The following is a 24,988-nucleotide window of genomic DNA, read 5'->3' on the forward strand; positions in this document are numbered from 1 at the left end:
TTCTTATTTCCTTATTGCGCTTACTGTCACTGATGTGTGTATTTTGGGAGTTATTTGCTTCATATCAGCCCGTCTGGTCTTGTGAAATCATACTGTTGAAACCATAACTTCAGATTCATGTCCACACAGCGCACAGAGGAGCAGAACCTTTTCTTTACACATACATATTTGCCACTGTTTAAGTAGATGAAAGAGTGGGCTTTAATATGCCATAGAAAAAAGAAAACAAGCCTTTATAACTGTGGAATTCAAGGTGACAAGAAAATATCCAGCTTTTCCACTTACACCTTGTTGTGATGCTAACAAGAGAAAGCAACAGATACAGTTCATGGTTACTCATCAATAGTAGTCTTCAGAAAATCCAGAAATATTGCTGGAGATTGAATCTATTAATCATAAAGGTATAATTTTCATAATTATTCTGATTATATCATCTCCTTGCTCAGTGCCTTTAGATGAGAAATGCAAATTTCAGAAACTTCATTAAAATTTCTATTGCTCATCAGAAGCATTTCTTACTCTCAGAGTATTTGAGGATAGAGACAAAACAGGGAAAACATGCTGAGTGCAATGAAGAGTAATTGAATGACAGAGTGCAAATACTGAATAAGATTGTTTATAAACAAGCTACTTCTTAATATTTCCTTCATTACCGTCAACTCTAACTACTCAAAGCTTAGCTTCTGATTGTGCTAGTCTTCTTTCTTTATAAATGACTCTTATTTTTCAATCACACTAAGGTTTTCCTTGTTTTGTCCTTATTGCCATTCCAATGGAGACAGGTATTGGTAAGTGTATAGTAGACAGTTTCTGTACTAAAGACAAAAGCTAACAGTAGAGCAGAGTACTGTGGTGGGCATTATATTTTGGATAACTTGCAGAATTCCGATTCCTATCATCTGCATAATGTAAATATTCTATGATACTTAAAAGCTCAGGTGTCTTGGACAAACTTCAGCCTAATGAACTATACTGGACTCATTATCCTGCCAGTGCAACTGGTTTTCAAAGGAACTATGCTAAACCATACCAGATTTGAATCTTTCTCATTCTTTATTCCCAAAATGTTTCTACACAGAGCTTCGGTTTGAACTATATGCACTTGCTGCCACATTCTTGTGCTGTGGACTGTTAAACAGCTTCTGTATCTCTCTGGAGATGCGAATCCCTAGCTCTAGTATAAATGAAGTTTGTAAATGCTTGAGGGCGGAATGTTCTACATAAATGGGAGATATTGTCATTACTTAGCACTGTGGGAAGCCTGTCAAAAGCTGAAACAGCCTTGCCCGCGAAATGCGGGCAAGCGTATAGAGAAATCTGTGGCTCATTGTCATCCGTGTTTGCAAAAAACTAATAAACATTCAATCCACTGGACTTTAGAGTTCCTCAAATCCATGCATGCGTCAGCCTAGGCCCATCTCCAGCCCTTTGCTTCTGCTAGGGGCATCAGGTTGGGGATTTCTGCTTAACCTATAAATCTGCATATCAAAACATAGACTATATACTGAAAATTTTGTAAAACTCCAGTAGATGAAAAGGAACGCAATTTTTCATTCCAAATGAATCAATAAATATCATTTAAAGTGTTTAAAGTTAATAGGTATTTTGATTAATTAGATGAATACACCAAGATTATTTCTAGATTCTCTTCAGACCCTCTGTTTAACCAGTCGATGTTGCAATGCTTGGCCTGCAGCACTTCTATTTTTAGCTCTAATGGAACAGTCTTAAATTGCTTATTTTCTGTTTACTAAAGTCATTGAGCTAGTTACCATGGAAACTGCGGCAAGTGCCACAGCTTAACTGTTTTATTAAATGGATTGAAGGTACAGCTGCAAAACTTGAAAGGCCAGCATGTCAATTTTATACATAGCTCAGACTGCCATATATATCACATTACAGCAAGTACTACATTAAATATTAGGAGCCAGAATCTGATCTTGGTTATAATGATATAAATCTTTACCATCTCTCCCCTCAATGGCAAATAACAATTTATTCCTGTGGAACCCAGATCAGGATCTGTTTTTGTCAAATTGCACTGCCTGTCAGGTTTCAGTGATTACTGCATTTGAATGAATAAATTGCAGATGATGTACATTAAATCAGTCCCCAGTTATCAGGGAAAGACACCCTCTCAGAGCTGTGTTTGCACAAAGCTTTTAGCACATTATTATCTTATCGCTTACAGCAATCACATTATTTTTGGAATCACTATTTTCTGCTAGTTTAAAAGAGAGATTTAGATCAAAACTAATGACCTTGTCGAATGAAACTTCTTTAAAAGAGAATTACTTTGGAAGAATTAACACAAAACACATTCTTTAAATGTCTAATTAGGCATTTGAACAAGAACACCCTGAGATTCAGAGGTGTTGAAAAATTACACCTTCTGTTCCTTTCGGTCTAAGCTGGGTGTGCTCCACTTGTCTGAGATCTAGGCTGCTTTTAACTTCATGCTTCAACTTGCATATAGCACAAGTCAAATACTCTTGAAACTTATTGAAAATTATTACCACATCAATATAGAGATTTTGTGGTAGAATATAAAACCCTGTATGATCAGATCAATAGCAAATATAATTTTTAACACAAACCAGAACATTTTACAGCCCCCAAAAGAATAAGAGCTAAAATAAGAATAGTGATATATTTACATCCATAAATATTTAATGAATGATTCATCCTGTTGTAATAGCACCAAAAGCTTAAAGAATGTTTGACATTTAGAAGAATGGTGTTCTGCTGTCTTCACTAGCATTGTAGTTGGAACAGTTTTTTGTGTTGCTGCTTTTGGTGCTAAATGTCTCCGTACTGTGAGTCTGTCTATATGGATACTTCCAGTAAATAAAAACCAAGAAGCAAAATTAGCATTTTAAAGGAGAGATCTTTTGGAAGAGGTAATAATCTAAAAAATTATAGAAAGATGCATTTCTCTCTATGAAAATTTTCCTGTTTAAATGAAAGAATATTGGGTGTTCAATATTCAATAATTAAATCAAAAGAAATTCTGCAATATCTGTTGGTATAACTAGAATTACTGGAATGAAAAAATAGTGAAGTTTCCTTTCATTTATGTATTTTTCTTTTTTTCCACCCTCTGCAGGATCTACCTTCATTTGCAACACCCACATAATCCCAGTGAAAAATCAAGAGGGAGTAGCAATGATGTTTATTATTAACTTTGAGTATGTAACAGATGAAGAGAATGCTGCATCTCCCGAGAAGTGCAACCCAATACTGCCATCCAAACTTGTAAATCGTAAGTTACTCATTGAAAATTCTCTGTTTACCTCTACTCCTAGCTGAGAGAGCAATTAACCTGTGCAACAGCAATACAAAAGTCATGAGAGATTTCACATTGCCTGCCGCATTTAAGGAGAATTCAAAAACATAGGAAGTGAAATGTAGCAAACCTGCTATAGAGACATGCAAGATAATCTATCAGGTGTTTGGCAGTACTAACACCATGGATTTTGTGAGTACTGCTTTCCTACTAGAAAATACAAATTCATTGCAGGAAAAACATTTAATAGAAGTGCATTGCCCTTGACAAAAATTAATTATCAACTGAAATCTGCAAAAAAGCATTTTGGTATAGCCAAAATACTACATCCTAACCTACTCAAAATGGAATATTTCTATTTTCCTTTCCAAACAAAACATATAGGGTGGAGGGTTCTGTTAATTTAGATTAGAAAATATAAAACAAGTAAAAAAAGTTAAATCAGAATTAAACATCTTGATTTTAATCAAATTGAAATATTTGGATTGGAATGAATTTTTTTTTTGGTGGTGGTGGTGGGGGGGTTATGCAGAAATGCTTTTGTTTTCATTCTACTCTGGCACATGAGAATTGTCAAAATCAGAAAACTCTCCACAAAGCAAAAAATCTACTTCTTATACAGCTAGGCTGTGTAGCTTTCTATCCCACTATCTGCAGAAAATATGGTCCTTTGCTGACCTTCACTCTGTGCAGTCACTGCACATGATCCTTCTGCTTTGCATCTCCACTCACATTATCTGCTTTTAATTTAAGATTTCCCAGAACACTTCCCCATTTGTACAGACTCTTAGAAAAGCACAGCATGCTCTAACAGTGAATGTTAACATCCTCCCCAGGGCCTGGTTGGCTCAGCAACAGTTGGAAAATGCCTTTTAGCACTGTAATAATCTTTAATGTTAGTATGATAAAGGGACCTGGAACCTAAGTTTTCTGATTGTCAAATCATCACCTCAACTTTCTCTAAATAGGAGACAAAGATCTTCACTGCAAGAACCCAGGGGAGAACTTTCCCAATGTAAACACTGAACGCTACCATAAGCGATGATATCCTGTATTATTTTTTCTGCTACATATATTGAGAAGATTGTAAGCAGCAGGCCTGCAGCAGTGCATAACAACGTTACCAGCTTCCTTCTGATTAAAGTGGTCTCTGCCATTCTTAATAATCTAGGCTTTCTGCACTGTATCTTCTGGACAAAGAACATAGGATCTCACTCAAAGCTCTGTAACTAAAAAATACGTAAATGAAACATCACCCCCCATAATAATGCCAAATCATTCACATTTTAAAAGACTGCAGTTTGCTTCTGTAACTAATTGGGATGGCCTAAAAACAGTATTTTCATTAACCATGGAGAAAGAGCTCTGAGTGGAGCAYTCCGGATGGGCCAAAGTCCTTCCAGTCACATCCGTATAACTGTATGATGGCAATAGGTGCAAAACTGTAAAAAGAAAATTCCTCATTACTGGAAATTAGCACACTGCCAATAATTATTTTTCACCAAATACCCCAGGCTTTTAGAGTCTTTGTACATATTCTTTGCAATACATACTTAAAATCTTTTTCTTTTATACTTCCTTTCCTTATTCTGCTTTTTAAATCACCAATACAGCACTATTTTTCATTTTTCTTGATACCTCAAGAAAACAGTCTTTTTTTTCTAGTAATGTTATGGTTAGAATCCAGTTAAGAAGCATCAGGAAAAAAAAATAAAATTGCATGAGAAAAAAAAAAAAAGACAAAACCTACATCAAGTAAACCCCACTCATAATTGTTTCTATTTCAGAAAGACAAAAATGTGTGCGTTTTGGACACTTTATGTTTAAAAAAAATGTATTTAGATCTGGGAAATAAATAAAATTGTTCAGCTGGTCTATGCTTAATATGGTTCTATTGACAAAATAGAAGGTATATCCCCTCCCCCAAAAAAGCTTCATGTCCTGCAAAGAGCTTTTTGTTCTGCTATCTGCTACATCAGTGTACACTTGCAAATATTGTCGCTTGCCATATTTTAAAGTGAAAAGCTGCTAAACAGGACATCCACAAAAAAAGCACTTAGTCAAAATAGCGCTCTCTTCTTTTACAGTAGTTATGCCTAACATGCACAGGGAATTTCCCTGCTAAGAGTCCTTGAAGAAATGAGCCCCATAGATGGGGCTCCAATCTCAGTACACAATTGAGAAAGATCAATGTGCAAAAGGAAGGCGAGAAAGGTGGCAAATCATGCTCCTGATAGGGGGCTCAGCCAGGTACCAGAAACTGCCATAAACTAGAGCAGACACACGGCTGCTCTTACTTCTACCTAGATGCTTGCGGTCTCTGAGCAGACTGTTATGTGGGCAGGATTGGGAAGCTGGTGATATAAGATATGCTACACAGCCAAAAAATCCTCCTGGCAGAGAGAATTCTCAAGATAGAGGCCAACCTGTGCAAAGCATCCAGAAATAACTTCAAGATGTTGTGTACAGGCCACTGGTGGATTTGAATTAAAACAAACAAACAAAAAGCTTGACGTCTACAAAAGACAGAGGCATAAAAGATAAGGCAATCAAAGAAGTCATGAAAAAGTGATGGATCATTTCCCAGTAAAAATATCTATTTTAAAATCCAGCCATGTTCCTACGTAAGAAAGGCGAACAGCAGATTGTCTGGGAAAAGGTTGACTTTTCACCATCTTTCTCTATTTGGAACATACAGCATCCAGTAAAACAGGTGATCAGTTTTCAACGGATTACACAAGAAATAGACAGTAAYGGGCACTGGTTCAGAGAAAAAAAAGCAACAAAACACAATCCCTTCAAATCCAGCAACCAATTTAGAGAATAAAAATAGAGAGGGAACCAGCCCTACAAGTGAAATGCATCTCTGACAAGCAACCAAGATAAGGACCAGCTAATGAAAAAAGACAGAAGATTTCAGATTGCATTAACATCTACTACCCAGAAGTACACAGATCATGAGAGGTTTCTTTTCAGAGTTTCTTAGATTGAGTTTTCTCATGTTAGAATGTCTTTTCAACATGAAAGCAAATAAAAATGACTGAGTAAGGTTACAGGAGAAATGAGCTAAGACGTGAATGGGAAACAAAAGAATCACAGTTATTTTCCTGATCCCAGAAAATAAGATAAGAACTCTCCTATGCTATCATTCTTCCTCTGATTGAGTTATTAAGACCTGGCATCAAATTTATCAAGTGTAATTTTGAACAACCTTTCCTTTCTTGAAAGCATCTATCTTGCTAGCTGCAGCCAACAGTTTTAAACAGTTTTAAACAGCTTACCACAGTGCTGCTCATGACTGAAATCTAACATACTGCAAGAAAAAAGCATGTTTCTTACTTTACACACAGTGCATTCTGTTTTCAAAGGCTCTAACAAAAAAAAGTAATTCCAATCTTTTAAGGGGCTGCAGGTTCTCTGAACAAACTAAAAACCTATGGAAGGCAAGTGACATTTGCTAGACTGAGCTCAGAGACTGCATTTAGTCCTGAATAGACAGAAAATTAAAAGTTTACTGAACTAATATTGTCAAATACTTTAAACAGCATTTGCAAGCTCTTTGGGACAGGGATCCTGTGTTTTGTTATGTGCCATTATGGTGCCTAACACAGCTAGGTTCTGATTCACCGTTGGGCCTGGCTTATTACAACAATAAGACATTATAGAAGAAAGTATGATATATTGCTAGGAGTTTGATGACCACATCTAAGTATAAATAGAATTCTTTCTAGCCTGGTGTTCAAGAGCTCCTATCTTATATGCAGCAAAAAGTTGAATAGGCAGTAATGTGAAAAGTGAAGATACTGGCTGTACAATAGCAGTGAAAAAAACCTTTCAGTTGATCCTTTGTTCTCCTTATTCTTCCTTGCAAGAATTTATCATCAGTTCTCTATGGTAGTCTGACCAGTGTTTGTATAATGAAATAGCTAAATTTTGGAAAAACCTAGCATGCACGAAATCAGTAAAGAACTACTAAATCACAGCCAAATGATTTTTCAATCTTTGCTGTTCCATTGCTTTTGTATTTTGCCACAATTCTGTTTTTTCAATTCATTATTTAATCACTCTTTTTCTAAATTTTGCCTCATTTCAATATATAAACATATTATATTCTTTCTTACTTCAAGTCTGATTTTAGAAAGCCTGTTTGCTCTTTGTATTGTTCTTCCTTAGATCATTTAAATGATATAATTCCAGAAAATAACTTCTGTATCCAAAGAGAAAAACACCTAATAACCTTATCCTGCCTCACTTCCTCTGTCTCTGAAATGCTTGAAGATACAAATACCTTCTTGTTGAGTGTTGGGATATTTGTTTAGCATATTAAAGTGTTAAGACCAAAAGTTTTGATCTACATAAGTCTTAAGAATTGTTATTATTTCTAATATAAAAGTTAGTTCTCAAGGGCTGTTCCCCACCACATCTCATAAGAAGCTAACAATATTTGCTTGATTGTCACTAGGATGATGAAAATGATTCCCAGAAGTGTTGTTCATAAATTTTCATGAATCTAACCATTTGGCAAAGTTATGTAAACTTTTCAACTCCAACTGAAATAATGCAGTAGGATATTTAGTAAGGCACTTGCTTATAGAGAAAGAACTCTCTCCTCTTAGGTTCATTATTTAAAAGAAAAAAGAGCTTTCTCTAGAGTGTCTACCTGAATGCTTAGCAAAAAGGCTGTGTGAACACTTTTACATTATCATTTAAGTCTACTAGTGACAGTTGTTAACCGAAATAAGACACTCCCCAAATGAGTAAGAATGCCTGTAGAGTGTGCTGTACAGACTTCATTAAACTCTCACCACAGAGTGTTACGCTAGTATAACTTCTGTATATAAATATGGCTTTTAAATCATCTACTGAGGAAAGCAACTATAAGTGTCCAACTTCATCCCAAATCTGTCAAACATTCCAATCTGGCACATTCATCTACTCCACCAAACTGGTTGGGAATTTTTACAGAAATTAAAGAAGCCAGTGACATGAATTAAAATCTGTTCCTGGTGTCCGATTCTGTTCTTCACAGCTGTGGAATATTTTGTGTCCTTAAAGTCAGTCTAGTAACTGCAAAAGATTAAAATCAATCATGACACAGAACGGACATAGAGAAAATCTGCAGCCATTTCACACTGACAGAAAATCATAGATCTGAGGATACTGACTCCAATATGAAAAATAGAGGTCTAATTCTTCTACTGGAAATAGAGCAGTTGTGGGATTGTAATGTACACACATGCACAAGATGATCAAAACCTCTCAGAACTTTAATTCTGAGTTGTCTTCATTTCCTGCCCCACCTACAGCATGCTTCTTTTTTAAAGCTATTGAGTCACAATCCAAAGACAAAGGAAGGAGTTATAGTGAGCTATAACTGATTTTTTCTGACATATTTCTGACAATCTAGACCCTTCTAAAACAAAACTCCTATTAATATGTAGGCTACGATGGCTGAAGTCAGATGGGGTCACAAGTTTTATTCATGTAACTTCAAAACAATTTGACCAGCTRCAAGTACTAGCCTGTAAGCTAATACTGGTTCCCAAACACAGCGTTCATTCCCTCATGGGAAAAAGTCCAGAAGGTTGTTTGATTAAGCACATAATTGCACTCTGCCAAAGAAGGATATTTGGGGATTGCTTTATCATTTTATCACTTTAAATCTATAAACGTATTAAAAATATCCTGGAATAATTTCTTGGTTTTCATCCTCTAAAGTAAATATATTATTTTTGCAGATGTTAATGTAAAATTATTTGCTTGCAGGTGGTATCATTTCATACATATTTTTTAAATTGTAAACTTTTCTTTAATTCATGAATGTAAAAATATTTCTCTCCATTCTCACATGTGGAATCTTATAATTTAAAATATCACTTCAACTAAAAATGAGAGGATCTGTTACACATCCTATAAATGCTTATTTCTTAGATAATGTTCAAGGAAAATGAAAAGGCTTATAATATTCTAAAAACAGCTACAACCATAATCAGTTATAGCTTYTTGTCAGGGAGATCCTTAAAGTAGCTTACCCTTCACAAAGTTTTGCTTGATTCTGGTCCTAGCAATGGAGTTATATCTCGGGAGCAGAACTCACTGAATTCAGTGGAGTTGCAGCAAGTAAAACAAGCATAACAGAAGTTCAAATCAGGCCTTTTATTTAAGTCAAAGAATTAACTCAATAACTGTATTTGTTCTCCTCTGTGCAGAGCCCTTTCTATATAAGCAAGCATAGCATTTTAATGATAGGTAAGCATTAACTACATATATTTTTTCTAAAAGTAGCCAAAGTTGTCATGAAGTATGCAAAGAGTGTACAATATAAGCTTACTACATAGAACATGGCACCTATAAGCGATAGTAACCCTCTGACTTTGCCCAAAATGTAATGAGAAATTTGTCCAGAGTCTTATTTTTAGCTTCACCACTGGGAGCAAATTCATCATAAGTGAGGGCTAGTCAAGAAAAATTGTGTCCAGGAGGACAAAGGTTTCTATCTAGCCAACCAGCGGCGTAGTTACAACAACCCCAGTGTCAATATGTGTATTTGTCTCCAAGGTAAATTAGAGTGAACGTTAGGTGAACCGAGACAGTGAGAGAGCATGGCACTCTTAGCAAAGGAGCATAGCCAAACAGCAGTCAACAGCAAAAGAGAAAAGGATCTTTGGTGCTTTCACCTTCAGCGTGCTTCGCAAATACTTAACTGCCTAATTAATAGAACATTCATAAAGATAAATAAATTCTATTACTCTTCTTTTATAGATGGAGAAATACAAGCAGGGTGGGTAAATTACTTTTTCTCAAGATGGTTACTGGTGGGGCTCAGAGAGAACAGAAGCCTTGCTGGATTGGAGCCACTGTAATTAGCTGCTTGCATTACAGCCTCTCCCCAGCTAGGATCAGAGCCCTATTGCACTATATCTTGTACAAACATCCAATTAAAAAAAGGCAATCTCTGCTTAAAGAGATTACAAGCCAAACAGTGACAATGACAAGATAGATGTAGTTTTCAGTGGGGGGACGYCGGCAGACTGGATGACAGGAAAAGGAATACAGCTTGACAATACACGGGCTACACAGAGCCCCTGCAAATCTTCCTTTTGTTATTTAAATAAATAGTAAGTGAGCATGAAAAGAATTCTTGGACTGAGCTACATCCAGGACGTCTCTTCTAGTCCTACATTTTTTATTCATTTGTAACATGTCTCCTATTTATTTATTATTTTAAAACAGGTGGGTTCTGTGAGGTAATTTGTAGGCCAGGACGGTGATTTTTGCGAAGTCATCCCAAATTTTAACACGCACCCTCAGGAAAGTGTAAAGGCAGGCAGTTTTGCATCACCCTCTGGTGGAATACCTCAGTTAAGATACATCTCTCTATTACTCAGAATAAGAATCGTGCAGAGAACTTAACACATCTGTCAAGTTGAATTAGAGGTTTTAATCTTAAAAAAGAAGGGAGAAATTAAAACTATCAGGGTATCTCAAGCTCAGACTAAGAGGACTCTACTAGATAGCAGAGAAATAAGTTTCTCTGTCCAACTCAAATGGGTTTTAGAAGCTTTCGAATGGACACTGGTCATAAGGAATATGTTTTATTATTTGATTCAGCATGCAAGAGACATTGTTTTATGGTGAGCAAACAAAAATAAATCTATTGATAAGATAAAGGGCATTATCACCACTATGTCTTATTTCTCAGGTGTGAAATCCTATGATTATTACCTATGTTAAGGAGTGTAGTAAGCAGGCAAGTGGAGCATTTAATAGACCTGAAAGTATTTAGCACAGACATGTAGACAAAGGAGTTCTTCCCATGAACAGATGAAGTAAGCGAGCCATAACAGGGGTATGATACTTCTCCAAGGACATACTGTAAATAAATGTCAGTGGACAAAGCCTAATCTCCCTAAGAAGATTATGAAGTATTCGATATTTCAATATCAAAAGTTTCTTTCAAAAAAAATTTACATTTCCTAGCAAAGAAATGCTAAGAAATTAGAAGAGCTTCCATTTCATGAGAAATAACACATTAGTCTGATTACATCTACTTCAGTCTTCTGTCTGAAATATTAGCCAACTTGAAATCTTGGTAATTGGAAATATATCCTGATCTATGCAACAAACTGAGTAATTAGCAAAGTCCTTCTTAATGGAATAGTTAAATTTTCCAAATAAAAAGGCAACGTACTTTTAAAATAATTCTACTGCAGATCACAAATTGAATGTGAATTAAAGCTACTTGAATTTGCTTTTAAAATGTGTTGAGATCTGATATTCTTCCTTCTTTTCTTAACAGTCTCTATTTTCTGAATCTGTTTCTTTTTAAGCTAAAGCTTTTTGTAAATCTAGTTTAATTGTATTTCAGATGGTAACAACCTTTCGAGTGGCTCTTCTTCAGGTAAATCTATCTTCTAAAATTCCATCTACTAAAGTCCTTCTACTGCTTTACTCTGTTTCTATTATTTCAAGATCTCATTACGTTTTATATAATTCTAGAAGAGTGCAAGTCAAAATATGGCTCTTTCTCCCACTCTCTGAATACTCATTTCTACAAAAATATAGATATAACAGCAAAACTATTAAATTTAGTATAATTATACAAGATATAAAATCCAAATGTAGTGATACTTTTCAGTTTATTATTGCTAGAAGTTCTTGTACGCAGAGCATAAAAAATCTCTATCAATATACGAGACAAAACACATTGTGGAATTTGGTATTGATATATAAATTAGCTGTTGAAACATAAAGAGAACTTCTTCAGGTTTCCTATCTCAGACAAAAACAATATTATCTATTCTATAAAGTCTGGCAACCAAGGTGGTGATAGACGAGCGTTTCTTGAGAATTTGATTTAAAAGATGGAATGATTTTTTTCCTACAGCTACCAGGACAAACACCATATTTTCAGCAAGACAGCAAAATATTGTGCCAGCTGAATAATTCTTTCAATATAATACATATTGTGATGCTTGCTATTTTGTTTCATTGCAGATATTCCCTTTTTTCTTCTTTTCCATACTTTTGATTATGGCAAAAGAAGAAAAATGTAAGGAGTAAAATCTCTTTCCGAGAGGACCAAAAATTCTTCTTTTCCGTATGTTTTTTCATAAAAAACTAACACCTATAATTCTAATAAAATGAATAAAATCTAATATAATGACATCTGTATCAACAAATAGAAAGAAAAACAGACAGCTAAATGTACAAGTTTACATTAATGTCAAAGGATATCATCACACGGTCTTTCAAGGAGGACCCCAAGAACACCGTTCAAGCTAGATTCACTGATCAGCCAAACACAGCATAGCTCTACATGTACGCAGAGACTTCATCCCTCTCCTTCCCCAGCTTACCACTCCTGTTTTCACAGGCTGCCTCAGAGACCTATGTGTAGACAGGATGATCTGGAGTCATATTATTCTCTTAGCCATTCTCACTACTTTTTCAGTAGGAGCATAGCCTAAAGACATAAATGTGCTATTGCCATCACAGAGATAGAATAACTTTTTCCACTTATAAGGGAACTTATTGATAATAAAAACTACCTACAAAAAAAAAAATACAAATTCAACTTTAAATTTTAGAGAAAACTAAAAGAAAAATAACCAAAGTGCCAGAATTAAAGTAGACCACATCAGATGATAAAAAAGTGTATATGTAGTATCTGAGAATTATAAATTTAAGCTTCTAAAGTAAATAATTGGAGATGCCTTTCTTCTGTCTGAGAAGAAAGAAACGCAGATCATGAAGATTATTTAATAAGCAGAGAAAGAAAATGATCCACTTACACATGCTTCCCAACATTTGGAAGAAAAGAACTTGGGGGGGGGGGAGGGGAATATAATTGGTTCTTGCTGTAATTGGTTCTCTATTCTAGGGGTCTGCTGAGCCCAGAGAGAAAATAAGGCAGCATCACATGCCGCAGCATTTGTATGGAGTGCATTCAAGTATCTGCTGCTATTTTAGACTGTCAATATTTAGGGATTCCATTTCTTAAAAGCAATTGTTTCCTTTGGTCTGTTGCACAAGCTGCTAGGTATTTCCAAGACTTTGAGTAGAAATTCAGTAATTGGATACATCTGCATTTCTGATAACCTAGATCATGAAAATTCCTTGAGAACAGACAGATATCAGAAAATCTTTCAAAGAGCTAACTTGCACTCCTCTTGCAAAAGTAGTTTTGTCCATTTTGGGGGGAAGGTTCAGAGCAAAAGTATTGTTGAATCAACCCACAGTCTGGAGGATAGTCATAATCAACTTACCTACCAATCCATTATTTTCATGTTTGTTTGCTTTGAAATTTTGAAAGTTCTAAATATTCTTCCCATTTTTACAAGCACCAGGAATCTTGAAAACTGTCTTAGTGAACAAATCCGGCTGTGATCAGGCATTATAGATAACATTCTTTGTCAATGAAATCCTGACCTAACTTTGAGGATATGTTGGCTGTATTCCTTAGTCTTACTTACCGAAAAACTAACATTTGTTCCATAATAGTGCCAGATCAGTCTTCCACTATGATAAGTTTATCATATAATTTATCGCGATTTGATTTTTTTCAACACTGTACCACAGTTACTAGGCTGTGCCTCGACATGGGCATCTAAGAGTTTGGTTTAACTCTTCAGCCTAGGACAAGTTTTGCATCATACCAGGAACAAGTTTTGACATTTCCCACATCTCACTTAATTTATTTTGTGCAGACTTTTGGTGTATTTGAGTTCCTTTGATTTGATTTCTAAATCTAGAAGAGAGTCTAATAGACTCAATCTAATAAATCCAGCTAGGGTGCCTGAGACCAGCTACCACTTCTTTTCCCTTTGACTTATTTGAAATCAGCTTTTCTATTTGTCTGCAACAGCATGAAAGTAACAGCGCTACTAGAGGTACCACAAAAATTGGCTGAACACCTCTTTCAGGAGCCATCACAACCTTCCAGCTGATATCTTAGGGTTACTCTTCTGCAATGCTCAGGGGAATCTGAGAACTGAAACCGGGACTCCCCTGTGTATCAACAGGAACTAAACAGACTGTGGGATAATGCATAGCATTCACCCTAGTGCCTTCAGACATTGCAGCAAAAGTAAAGATCTTTCAGTCCTAGGCATTTCTCTGACTTTGCTACTGTGTCTGGTAAGTAAGCAAGCATTTTCACCGCTAGAAGTTTGAGGAGTAACTTCACTGTGACAAAGCAATATTCACACCAAATATCATTTCATTGTTACAGAGGGCTTCCTTAGAACAGATCAGGGAAGTACCTGCCTCTCAAGCAAATTGGGTTACTAAGGAAGTTTTTGTTCAGATATGTTTTTGCTGGAATACCCCATTTGCAAAATGAAATTTGTATTTATGGGGCAGTGAATTTCCCACCATACTTAGAATTGGTAATAAAGTCTTTTTGGAACCAATTTTGTTTTTTGTTTTTGACAACATTCTATATGATGGTGCTTAGCTTTTAAAAATTGAATTTTTCTATTACTGCTAATGTTTCCCATTTTGGCACTTTTATGGAAAAGCAAGGCTATTAATTTTTCAGATCAAGATACTGTTGTGAATAAAGTATATAAAAAAATTATTAACCAAAATATTTTGGTTTTGTCAATATAAAACCTTTATTTCACTTCTAATTCTTTAATGTAAAATAATGAAAATTTTAAAAACAAAGCAATTTTGAGGAGTTGCTTTTGCCCTAATCTTGAGAACAACTAAAAAAAAAACTCAAAAAAATCTTTGGGCAGAAAGCCAATATTCCAGCTAGCCCTAGGCATAAAAGAACATACAAACATTATAGTTGAATTTATCAAGCTCATCTCATCTCTTTATTAACATGAAAACAGATATTTTCTAGACTTTTTTGTACATTTCTATTCAGTGCCATTCTTAAGGCCTGAGGCTATAGATATTTTACATTTTCCATCTACGGCCATGGAGATCTCTGCCTCTCTAAGGACTTCAGCTTCCTGCGAAAAAAAAATCAATTCACGACAGCCTATGACTATAAAAATTCTGTTCTGAAAATGTCAAAGGAACTTAAATATTTTAGGTTCCATGAATTCTAAACATCTTCTCATAAGATCTCCCAAAATATGAGACAGAATTTAAAAAAAAAAAAAAAAAAAAGGCTTTCAGAAAGCAAGAAAAGTTTATTTGAATTTAGCATTTAGGAGATAACAAAGGACTCATCTAAATGGGTGGCAGATGTAGTTATCTGCAGTGTAAGTATTTTTGGGCCAAGTTCTACAATTTAGAAACTCTAAAGGTTAGCTGAGATGGCACAGAGAATAAATACAACAACCAGCAGATTAAGTCATTTGCAAATTAGTTATTCAGTGAAGCAAGGTCTGAAAGGAGAAGGTGGAATGTAAGCCTGCAATTGTGACTCAGAAATTCAACTGCTTCCCTGAGCTGCAATTCACATGCCACAATTATACACCTCTGACTCAGCATTAAGAAGAACCTAGCAATCTAGTCTAAGTCCAATAAAATATAAGGATTTAAATGTAATATTAATCCGTTCATATAAAATTAAATTAAAATATAAAAATATATTTATATAAATATATAAATATATTTAAAATATATTAATATATTTAAATTGAATTATTTTAAATTAAATTAAAATAAATTAAATTTAAAAATTAAATAATAGCTAGTTACATCTCAAAAAACGTTTGGTATTATAAGCTAAGATAAACCTGTTCTGACATCATACCTACATAAAGCAGGGGCTGTCCACTTTCAAACATATTTTACCCCAGGAAAGTTTCCACTGACCCTTCTAGTCTATATTGGGACATCTGGCCTGGGGCCATGAATTTTACTTCATGCCAAATCATATTACTGAGCCAAGCAAGAAAGWGTGATGTAAATTAGATAAATTCTGAATGGGCCTCCTGATAGCTTTAGCTGCAATACTGCAGAAGTGTTGAATGTCCAACACATCATATGGCTCATTATCTATACAGTGAAGAAGAATCACAATACTCCCCCTATAAAGAATATTCAAATTAAAAAGCTGGAAATAGGAATTTTAACTTTGAGAGCATGTCTTTCAAAAAGCAAAAAATAAATTTAAGTTTTCTATTTCATGCCTGAAATTCTTAGCAAGAAGCAAAATTCTCACTGTGTATTCCTTCCAGCTGAACTGCAGTTAGACAGCTAAATCAGTAATGCAGTATAACATGGTCATATTAACTTAGTGAAGCAGAAAAGACCATCTGCACCACCATGAATATGACTAAAATACAGTGCCAGCAAAAAGCCTTTAACAGTGTCTAATGCCAGAAACCCTTATGAATGTGTTTTAAAGGAGTGCAATGTAATTGATGAAAAAAGAATTATAGTAATTGTTTGACCTTTGATGCAATAAGCTTGTAAAATTGATTTATAAACTGCTTTATAACTCAATTTCATGTACATTTAAAAATAATAAAATGATTATGTACTTCACTAATTTCAACCGTAAGCAATTTGTCCAAGTATACTATACATACCTAACAAGTTAGAAGAAATATGCATGCTCTCAAGTGTACTAAAAATTGGCACCTCTAGCTGCCGTCTCTAACAGGTGTGGCTCTGGTTTTGTATGATAGATTTCTGTGTCTACTGTACTGTTGTGGTGTAAATGCATTAGACTAATAGATTCAGTGCTATATATATGGAATTTGGCAAGCTTTTCACAAGGTCCCTCACTGAAATTGTCAAGGAATAAGAAGGAAGATTGTTACATGGATTCACATTTTAAAGTAAGGAAAAAACAGGTAGGGCCAGATTTCTCAATATTGAGATGTTACCAGTAGAGTCTCACAGAGTCTTTGTTTTTTAATATATTTTCAATTATTTGGAGAAAAAAAGGTGCATATAGTTAGGTGAGAAAGTTTGCTGATGACATAATTATTCAGAATGTGTTATGAGATTCATAGAAATATCCTATAATACAGAATGGCTGAGTTATTAAATAGCAAGTGAAAATTCTTACAGACATGATAGAGTCTGAACTATCTGTTACCAGTCAAGAAAGAGATCTCTCAGCTGTTGTGCAAATCTCTTAAATTAGCACATGCTAGCAAGATAACTCAAAAAGGCAAACCTGATATTAGCAAATATAAGGAAAGGGTCTGAGATCAAAACAAAAAAGCCATTATGTCACCTCACAGATTCCTGACTCTGGAATTATTTTAGGCCACTCAAAAATGATTATATTAGAAATGAAAAGGAACTGAGAGAGCATGAAGGATGATCAGAAGTATGCGATATTTTTCATGTGATATATAGTTACACTAGCGTTCTTCAGCTTGGAAAACAGATGAACAAAGAGGGATATTATAGAAATATGGAAAACCATAAACATCACTGAGAATAAAAGGGAGCAATTATTCACTGTTTCTCACACCATAAGAACTAGCACCCACCCAATGAAATTATCAGGCAACAGGTTTATAGCAAACAGGGGAAGTACTTTTTCACAAAGGTATACATAAGTTATGGAACTGTTTGTTACAGGGTGCTTTACAGATCAAAGTACAACTGGATTTCAAAAGCACTGGAGCAAATTCATGGAAGAAAGGTCCACCAAAAATTATTAAGCTCATGGTTTGAATGCAATCTTTGGCTCAGAACCCTTCTGAACTGTAGACTGCCAGAAACTAAACAAGTGATTTTGGGAGAAATATCACTYTATAGTAGTTCTTCAGCTCCTTTTCCATGTATTCACTACTGGAAAATATCAGAGGCCCAACAATATGCAAGATGGACTTGTGGTGTGATCTAGCATAGCAACCTTAGTCCTTGCATAGGTTTTCCTTAGGAAGAGTAGGGCACTCTTGCTTTCATTCATTTAGAATACAAAATAAATTCAATACTGACTGTAAAGCACATTTATTTTAAAAGTAAAATAAGTTAAGCTGTGACATCAATTGCTCTGTATCAACTACTTTGCACAGACATCAATGAAAGACTATTTTAAAACATTTCAGTATACTGTCCCATGATCAAAGCATGAGACAATAAATCTCAATGCTAAATATTAATGAACATTAGGTAGCTACAAACACTGGTAATTAAAACTGACAGARTAAAATAAAATCTTATCCCAAACGTAATTTCTTCCCCCAGTAAGAGGGAACGACACTTCATGAAGTCCTCTGAGAACATTGTTGCTATTGATTGACTGTGCAAAATGCCCATGTAGCAAAGTGGTATATGACAAGGAGGTATTAGATTAGACAAACTCTTTCTGCTATATCTGATCTTTTCTATTATTTCAATTATTTTACTTGGTGGACGGTAGCATTTCTTTTTCTAAGCTGTTCACTGTGTTTTCTGTACATCAGAAGCACCTGTGCTTCCATCTGTGAGTTGTACTATAAAACACTTAAAATATTTGCTGCCTGGATTTGTTTTTTCTAGGTGGAAGACCTGTAGGTTTTACAGTTCTTCCCCTATATTTTCTTTATTTATACCATATTTTACACTTTTTCCTCTAAGCTACTGATATTTATCATTATACAAAGTTGCTTATTTTTCAACACATTCTGAATAGCCTACCCTACCATTCAATGTGCCAAGCCCAATTAAGCCCACACCCACATAAATGCACAAAAGATAATCACATTGTATGGGTGCAACTGAGGGTGGAGACTGTTTCTTTTCCCCCCAGATTTTTTTTTTTTTCTTAAACACATTCAAAATAAGTGTTTCATTTCAATGTAAAACAAATGTTGGAAGACATCACAGCAAAAGTGATACACAACTTCAGTTTTCTTTCCTGAATGATTAAGACTCATACCTTCCTGTTTAATTTGTAACCCACACTTCAATTCCACTGAAGCAGCAGCAGTGTCTTTAAGCACATGGAATTCCACTGATAAAAAAACCCTACAAATGCCTACTTAAGAGTATAATCACCAAGCAAAGTAGTTCTGCATGTTCTATCACTTTTTTATAGATGCATAATTTTAAAACCAGAAAAGACCACTAGATTAGATATCTTATCTCTTATAAGAGAGATAATAGAATAGAATAGAATAGAATAGAATAGAGAGCTATAGAATCCAGGCTGTTAGTCCTATTCTGATTTCGATAACTCATGTTTAACTGAAGCACAAAATCCTCAACATGACTACAACAAACTTACAGGTATATAGCAGTTCCACAGTTGCACATTCCATCACTAAACAGTGTATTTTCTTAGGCATAGGTCAATTCACATATTTATAGCTGTTATTATGCAGTCTGCATGTGAAAAAGCAAATATTTTTATGAAAAGGAATATATAGGCTAATAAACTAATGTACTTTTTTTTTTTTTAGGCAAACTTTTTGGGTTCAGGTTATCTGGATTGAGGCTCTTAACATACAGAAAGCAGTCCTTACCACAGGAAGATCCTGATGCAGTGATAGTAGATTCATCGAAGCACAGCGATGACTCAGTGGCTATGAAGCACTTTAAATCACCTACAAAAGAAAGTGTTAGCCCTTCAGAAGTGGATGACACAAAAGCATTGATTCAACGCAGCAAATATTCTCCTTTGGTTAATATATCAGGACCTCTTGACCATTCATCACCTAAACAGCAATTGGACAAACTTGATCCRGACAGGATACAGACAAGCAATCCACTAACCCATTCCAGGTCGAAGGAAAGCATTTGTAGTATACGGAGAGCATCTTCAGTACATGATATAGAAGGCTTTAACGTCCATCCCAAGAATATTTTTAGGGACCGTCATGCAAGCGAAGGTATGGTGGAAAGTCAGTCTGTATTCACTGATGTACTAAGAAAGGGATTCTTGCACATTTTCATAGAAATTATCATCACTCAGTAAGTAAAACTAAATATAATCAGCTATATACCATATATATTATATATAAAATATAATCAGCATTCAAAAAATCATACTAAAAATATCAAATATGCCAGGCTTACTCATTCTAAATACTGCTTTCCATGTCTAGGCAGTCCATTGGAATCATGGGACAGCTCTTAGACTACCATCTGCCTTCTTTAGAGGGGTATAGCAAAATCAGGCCCAATATTTGTAAAGCTAATAATAGGATTTGGGGCGGGGGGGAGGAAATCAGCTGATCAAGTTAAAATTTTATACACAGTTCTGTCCTCATACTCAAATATATTATGATACTAGTTTTGGTTGTATGAAATCCTACTTCAGCGATTGCTCAGTTTGTTTTTCTTAAACCTATGATGTGCATATTGTATTTCCACTGTCTCAACATGGAGACATGCTTTTTCTTTCATGCTGGGAAAAATCTCCTGAACAACTCAAATGAAATGCTTGGTGATGTGTTAGTCTAAAATTCATGTAAGTAGGATTTTCTCTTTATATTAGTATATTCTTGCAACCAGCAAAAGTTTTCTGTCTTCTTATTCTACTCTCTCTCCTAATTACCTGAAGTCATGGAGTGTCATCTGCAATTTCTCCTTTTAGGAGAGAGGGAGCTTGAGAAACTTGGGAGAAAGAGCTTTAGCAAACAGAGGTTTGGAAACCCTATGAATGGAGAGGCACCTTTGAAACTGACTTTCCTGGAAAAGTGACACACACGTGTCTTTGCAGCTATTGATGGTCTAATGATCTGAATCATATAATTTTTATTCAAACCAGATGGCATGTAATGTATGTRGAAAATTTTAAGAACTCAAACACATGTTGTCATACAAGACTGCACAGATTCATAAATTATCATGAAAACACATTTTCAGTTTCAGTGATTCCCTGGTTTTCTCCTATTCATTGACCCCAGACGCCAAATTCCTTTAAGTTCCCCTGCCTTTTGGGAGGTCCACAGCAAGGCTTCTCTGCTTCTGCATATCCCCTAAAATACAAGGCATCTCTATGCTCCTCCATCATCCAGATTAACTCTAAGATTAGCAGAAATGATTCCTTCTGGTTACTCTTCCTGTATTAAAGCCAGTCAGACAGCTATAAATTCTCATATACTGATAGACAGGCATCAGATACCTGTACATTGCAAGAGCGTATAATTAACCTTTGTAGAATTAACCTATTCAGAAGTTTTTTTCAACTAAAAGATGTCCATTCAATTCAGTGAGGGCTCTGTGCATAAAACGATTTCAGGCTTAAGTTCTGAATAAATAGTAAATAAGTTTTGCACACTCCACAACAGAGAGGTCATTATTATTTTTTTCCTGCCCCAACCCCTACAAAAAATTGCATACACCCCTTAACTGTTGTCTGTGGAAAACAAGTATTCTTGTTTGTCCKCTGTAAATGATGTAAAGTAATGTGACAGCAACATGGTTTAACTCAAATAATGGAATGTGAACCTCATTCTGAACAATTATTGAAATATATTTTGAGCTGAAAAAATTCCACAGATCTATCCTGCTTCATTAGTTAATGAGTCCTGAAAACAGATTGTAATGAGAAATGTTTTTGCAAAAGTTTTTTTTTTTAATGTGTAGATCACTTTCAAAGAGTACAAATATACTCTTTATGCCCTATTTACTCTGAATTTGAATGCATGTAGTTTTCTAAAAGAGAAAGATTGACAGTATGGTTGAGAGTGTGTTATCTTCCACAGTCTAGAAGAACTAAATCACCTGATTCCATTGTCTAGATGGTCATGTTCACATATTCTCAAAAGAAAGGTTGGCAATAATACTGTAATGCAATAACATTTTTAGTAGTAGTAAAGTTGTATTAATTTCATCTATTTTAGCAGTGTTTCCTTGGATTTAAAAATAGGAATTTTGAGTAGGATTTGGCCAATGTAATAAGTGCATTTTAGGAATGATTTTTCCCTAAGTTTTATTTATATAAATGTATCTATATATAACCCTGCGAAGGATGTGTTCGTAAGGTTTTCATTGAAATGTCTGGGTGAATGCTTCTTTTCACATTTTTGTTGCTTATGGACTCATTTTTTTTCAGCTCAAATAATCTGAAAATTCAATTAAATCCATTTTAAACCATACCATTTTGCTATATTTCATAACAACATTCAACCCAAGATTTCAAGATCAGGATCTAGAGCCTAAAACCTCCAAAGTTCAGTCATGTCCAAGTTTCGGGATCATTACATAAAGTTCATCTTGGTTTTAACTTCCCCAGATACTTAAACTAAACTTCCAACAAAACACATTTAAGGATATCTATTTTGTCACTTTCTATGTTTAGAACTTATTCTGATTAAAGCAATTCCCAACTGGTTATTAATTATATGAAGAAAAGGTTTAAAATTAAGCTGATTATTACATTTCTTTGGTTCTGATGGTACAAAGTTTGTGCAGAAACAGCCATGTAATTTAATAATGGGTGCGCAGAGGAGCAAAAAAATTTCTAACCATATTTCACAGGATAACATTTTTCATGAGTCAAATATTAAAGAAAAAAATTTACTATGATAAGTAAATAATTAATTTGAATTTCTACTGCTTCTCAAATGATGTAATCATTTACATTGTAAATAGATACAATAGTCACACTGATTCCACTTTGCATAAGCTACAAAACAGGAGAGAATCTGGCCCTAAGCTTAGGTCATACATAGGCATACTAAACATGTACAACAGAACGGAGGATGACTCTCAGAATTGCATTAGAATTAGTAACATCTTTGATGCCATCTGCTTCAAAACTTATTAGAATTTGGCACCTTATGCTGAAAGTATGTTTAAATTTAGCTAATAAGTCAAGTCCTGCTTGCCTTACTCAACAGTGAGCCATAAAGCCCTATTGTTGCTACAAAATTATCCACGCAATTTAGGCAACCAAGATTCAGCCCAAATCATCTTTTTTGGACTCTCACAGATTGACAGATGCTGTAGATACTGTAGTGGAGAATGTAAAACTTTAACTTAACCACAGTCCCAATGGGCCAAATTTGGTGGTCTTTAATGTTGCAAAATTTACAGCCCAAGGACGGCATAAAGTTTAATACATTTCCCATTCCCTTTTTACTTTGCTTATTGATCCTAACAATTCTGTTTTTTTTTCCTGAATCTGCTGAAAATAAATACTTTATTCTGACTGAAAATGCAATGAGGGATTCAGATTTAATTTTTTGCCACCTCTTCCAGTTCAAGTAATAATAATTGAATCATCTRAACTGAATTCTAATAGAACAAGAGAATAGCATTATTTAGCTCAATACTCACTACACTAATCCAGCCAGGGTCAAATGTGTTTTTCTAGAAAGACTATTGAGAATATAAATGATTTCATATGCTACATTAATTTATATGCCCTAGTTGCCTATCACTGTGTACTTTAAAATTGCTGCAGCTATACCTAGTGTTAATTGTATGCTGAAAGGTTTTGCACCGAAAATGACAATTTAGGATTTTTTTCATTTGAGTTTAATTCATTGAATTCCCTCCTAAATTTTTTGATTTGACAGCAAAGGGGGCAGGGTGGGAACCGTGTGCAGCTGCCACCGCCCAAAACCAAACCGAGCGCTTTCCACCCCAAACACCAGCAGCAGCAGCAATCCCGATTTCACAGGCTGGTTTAGGTTCACAGCCACACTCAGGGAATTTTATTTTCTTCAGAAAGGTCCCTCAGTAACACCTCTGCAGTCTTCCCAAAAGCAGCAGGCCTTCGAGCCCAACTCGGCCTGCAAAATCCACGTCCCTGCGAGGAGAGCRCGAAAGCGGAAGGCAGCGGGCCGCGACGCCAGCACGGGCCAGGCCCACGCCCCCAAGGCGCCGCTGAGGAGACCAGACGTCGCTGCCTCTCCCGAGTCCCCCCAGCCGGCGGAGCTGCCCTCACGCTTGCCCCGGCGGAGCCAGCCGCCCCGGGGCCCGACAGCCTGGGGCACGGGCGCCTCGGGGGCGCAGGGCAACGCCGGGCGAGTCTCAGCCCCGGCTCCACTGACCTGTGGCAGGGGCCCGTTAGCCCGCGGCAGCGGGGCGAAAGGGAGAGGCAGCCCCCGGCCCCACTTCCTCACCACCTCCACGTGCCCGGCCCCGAGGCTGCGGCGCTGGAGCAGCCCCACGGGCCGCCCCTGGAGCCGCCCCGACCTGAGGGGAGGGTGGCGGCGGGGGGGCACAGTCAGTGCTGCACCCCCACGAATAGCGGTGGTGTCTGTCCAGCCACCTGCTAAAAAAGAGAAAAAAAATAGTTTCTCCTTTAAGGGGGTTGATGCCAAGAAAGGCTTCAGGGCTTGGTGTGCCTGTGCAGAGAGACACTTCCCTGTTACCTTGCGTAGAGGCACCTCAGAGCTGAAGAGGGACATTTAAGACATAATCGTCGTCTTCAGCGTTTCCCTAGCACCTACGCGGATAAGGCGGCGTTGCAGCACGCTGCGTCGGTAAAATTAGCCCTGTGAAACCCAGATCTTCCTGCGAGTGCCTAGGCAGCGCGTTGCCACCACAGGGCTGCGCTAGGCCGCCTGCCCGCACAGTGCCCCTGAGGCGGCCGCGTTCGGCCTGGCYGCTGCACGCAGCGCCCGAGTCTGGCCACAGGCGCTCGCTTAATTAAAGGTGACTAATTAGCACTTCATGGGTTAATGCTTTTGACTTCAAACTCAATATTGGGGTAAACGTACGTGAAATCTGGACTTGCTGAGAAAGTATTTTGGCATTTTGCTTGATACCACAAGTCATCTAGAGCCAAAACTACTCTGTTTTTTACACCACCTGATGATCTACTCCAAACAGTGTTACAGATTATTTCTTAATTGTCAAACTGACATTCATCTTGATTAGAAGTCTACA

At 36.1% G+C, this 24,988-nt stretch overlaps 1 protein-coding gene across 1 annotated transcript in view; it reads left to right on the forward strand.

Annotated features, from left to right (window-relative positions):
• The first annotated feature begins 772 nt into the window (after positions 1-772).
• KCNH7 (potassium voltage-gated channel subfamily H member 7) overlaps positions 773-24,988 on the forward strand; it is a 102,869-nt gene continuing 78,653 nt past the window's right edge. The window contains exons 1-4 of the mRNA XM_026078072.1: positions 773-788; positions 3,107-3,262; positions 11,655-11,687; positions 19,603-20,031. Coding sequence (XP_025933857.1) covers positions 773-788; positions 3,107-3,262; positions 11,655-11,687; positions 19,603-20,031 — 634 coding nt within the window. The remainder of the gene's footprint in view (positions 789-3,106; positions 3,263-11,654; positions 11,688-19,602; positions 20,032-24,988) is intronic.

This window comes from Apteryx rowi, unplaced genomic scaffold, assembly GCF_003343035.1.
Source record: "Apteryx rowi isolate R43461 unplaced genomic scaffold, aptRow1 scaffold_47, whole genome shotgun sequence".
Taxonomy (NCBI): Eukaryota; Metazoa; Chordata; class Aves; order Apterygiformes; family Apterygidae; genus Apteryx; species Apteryx rowi.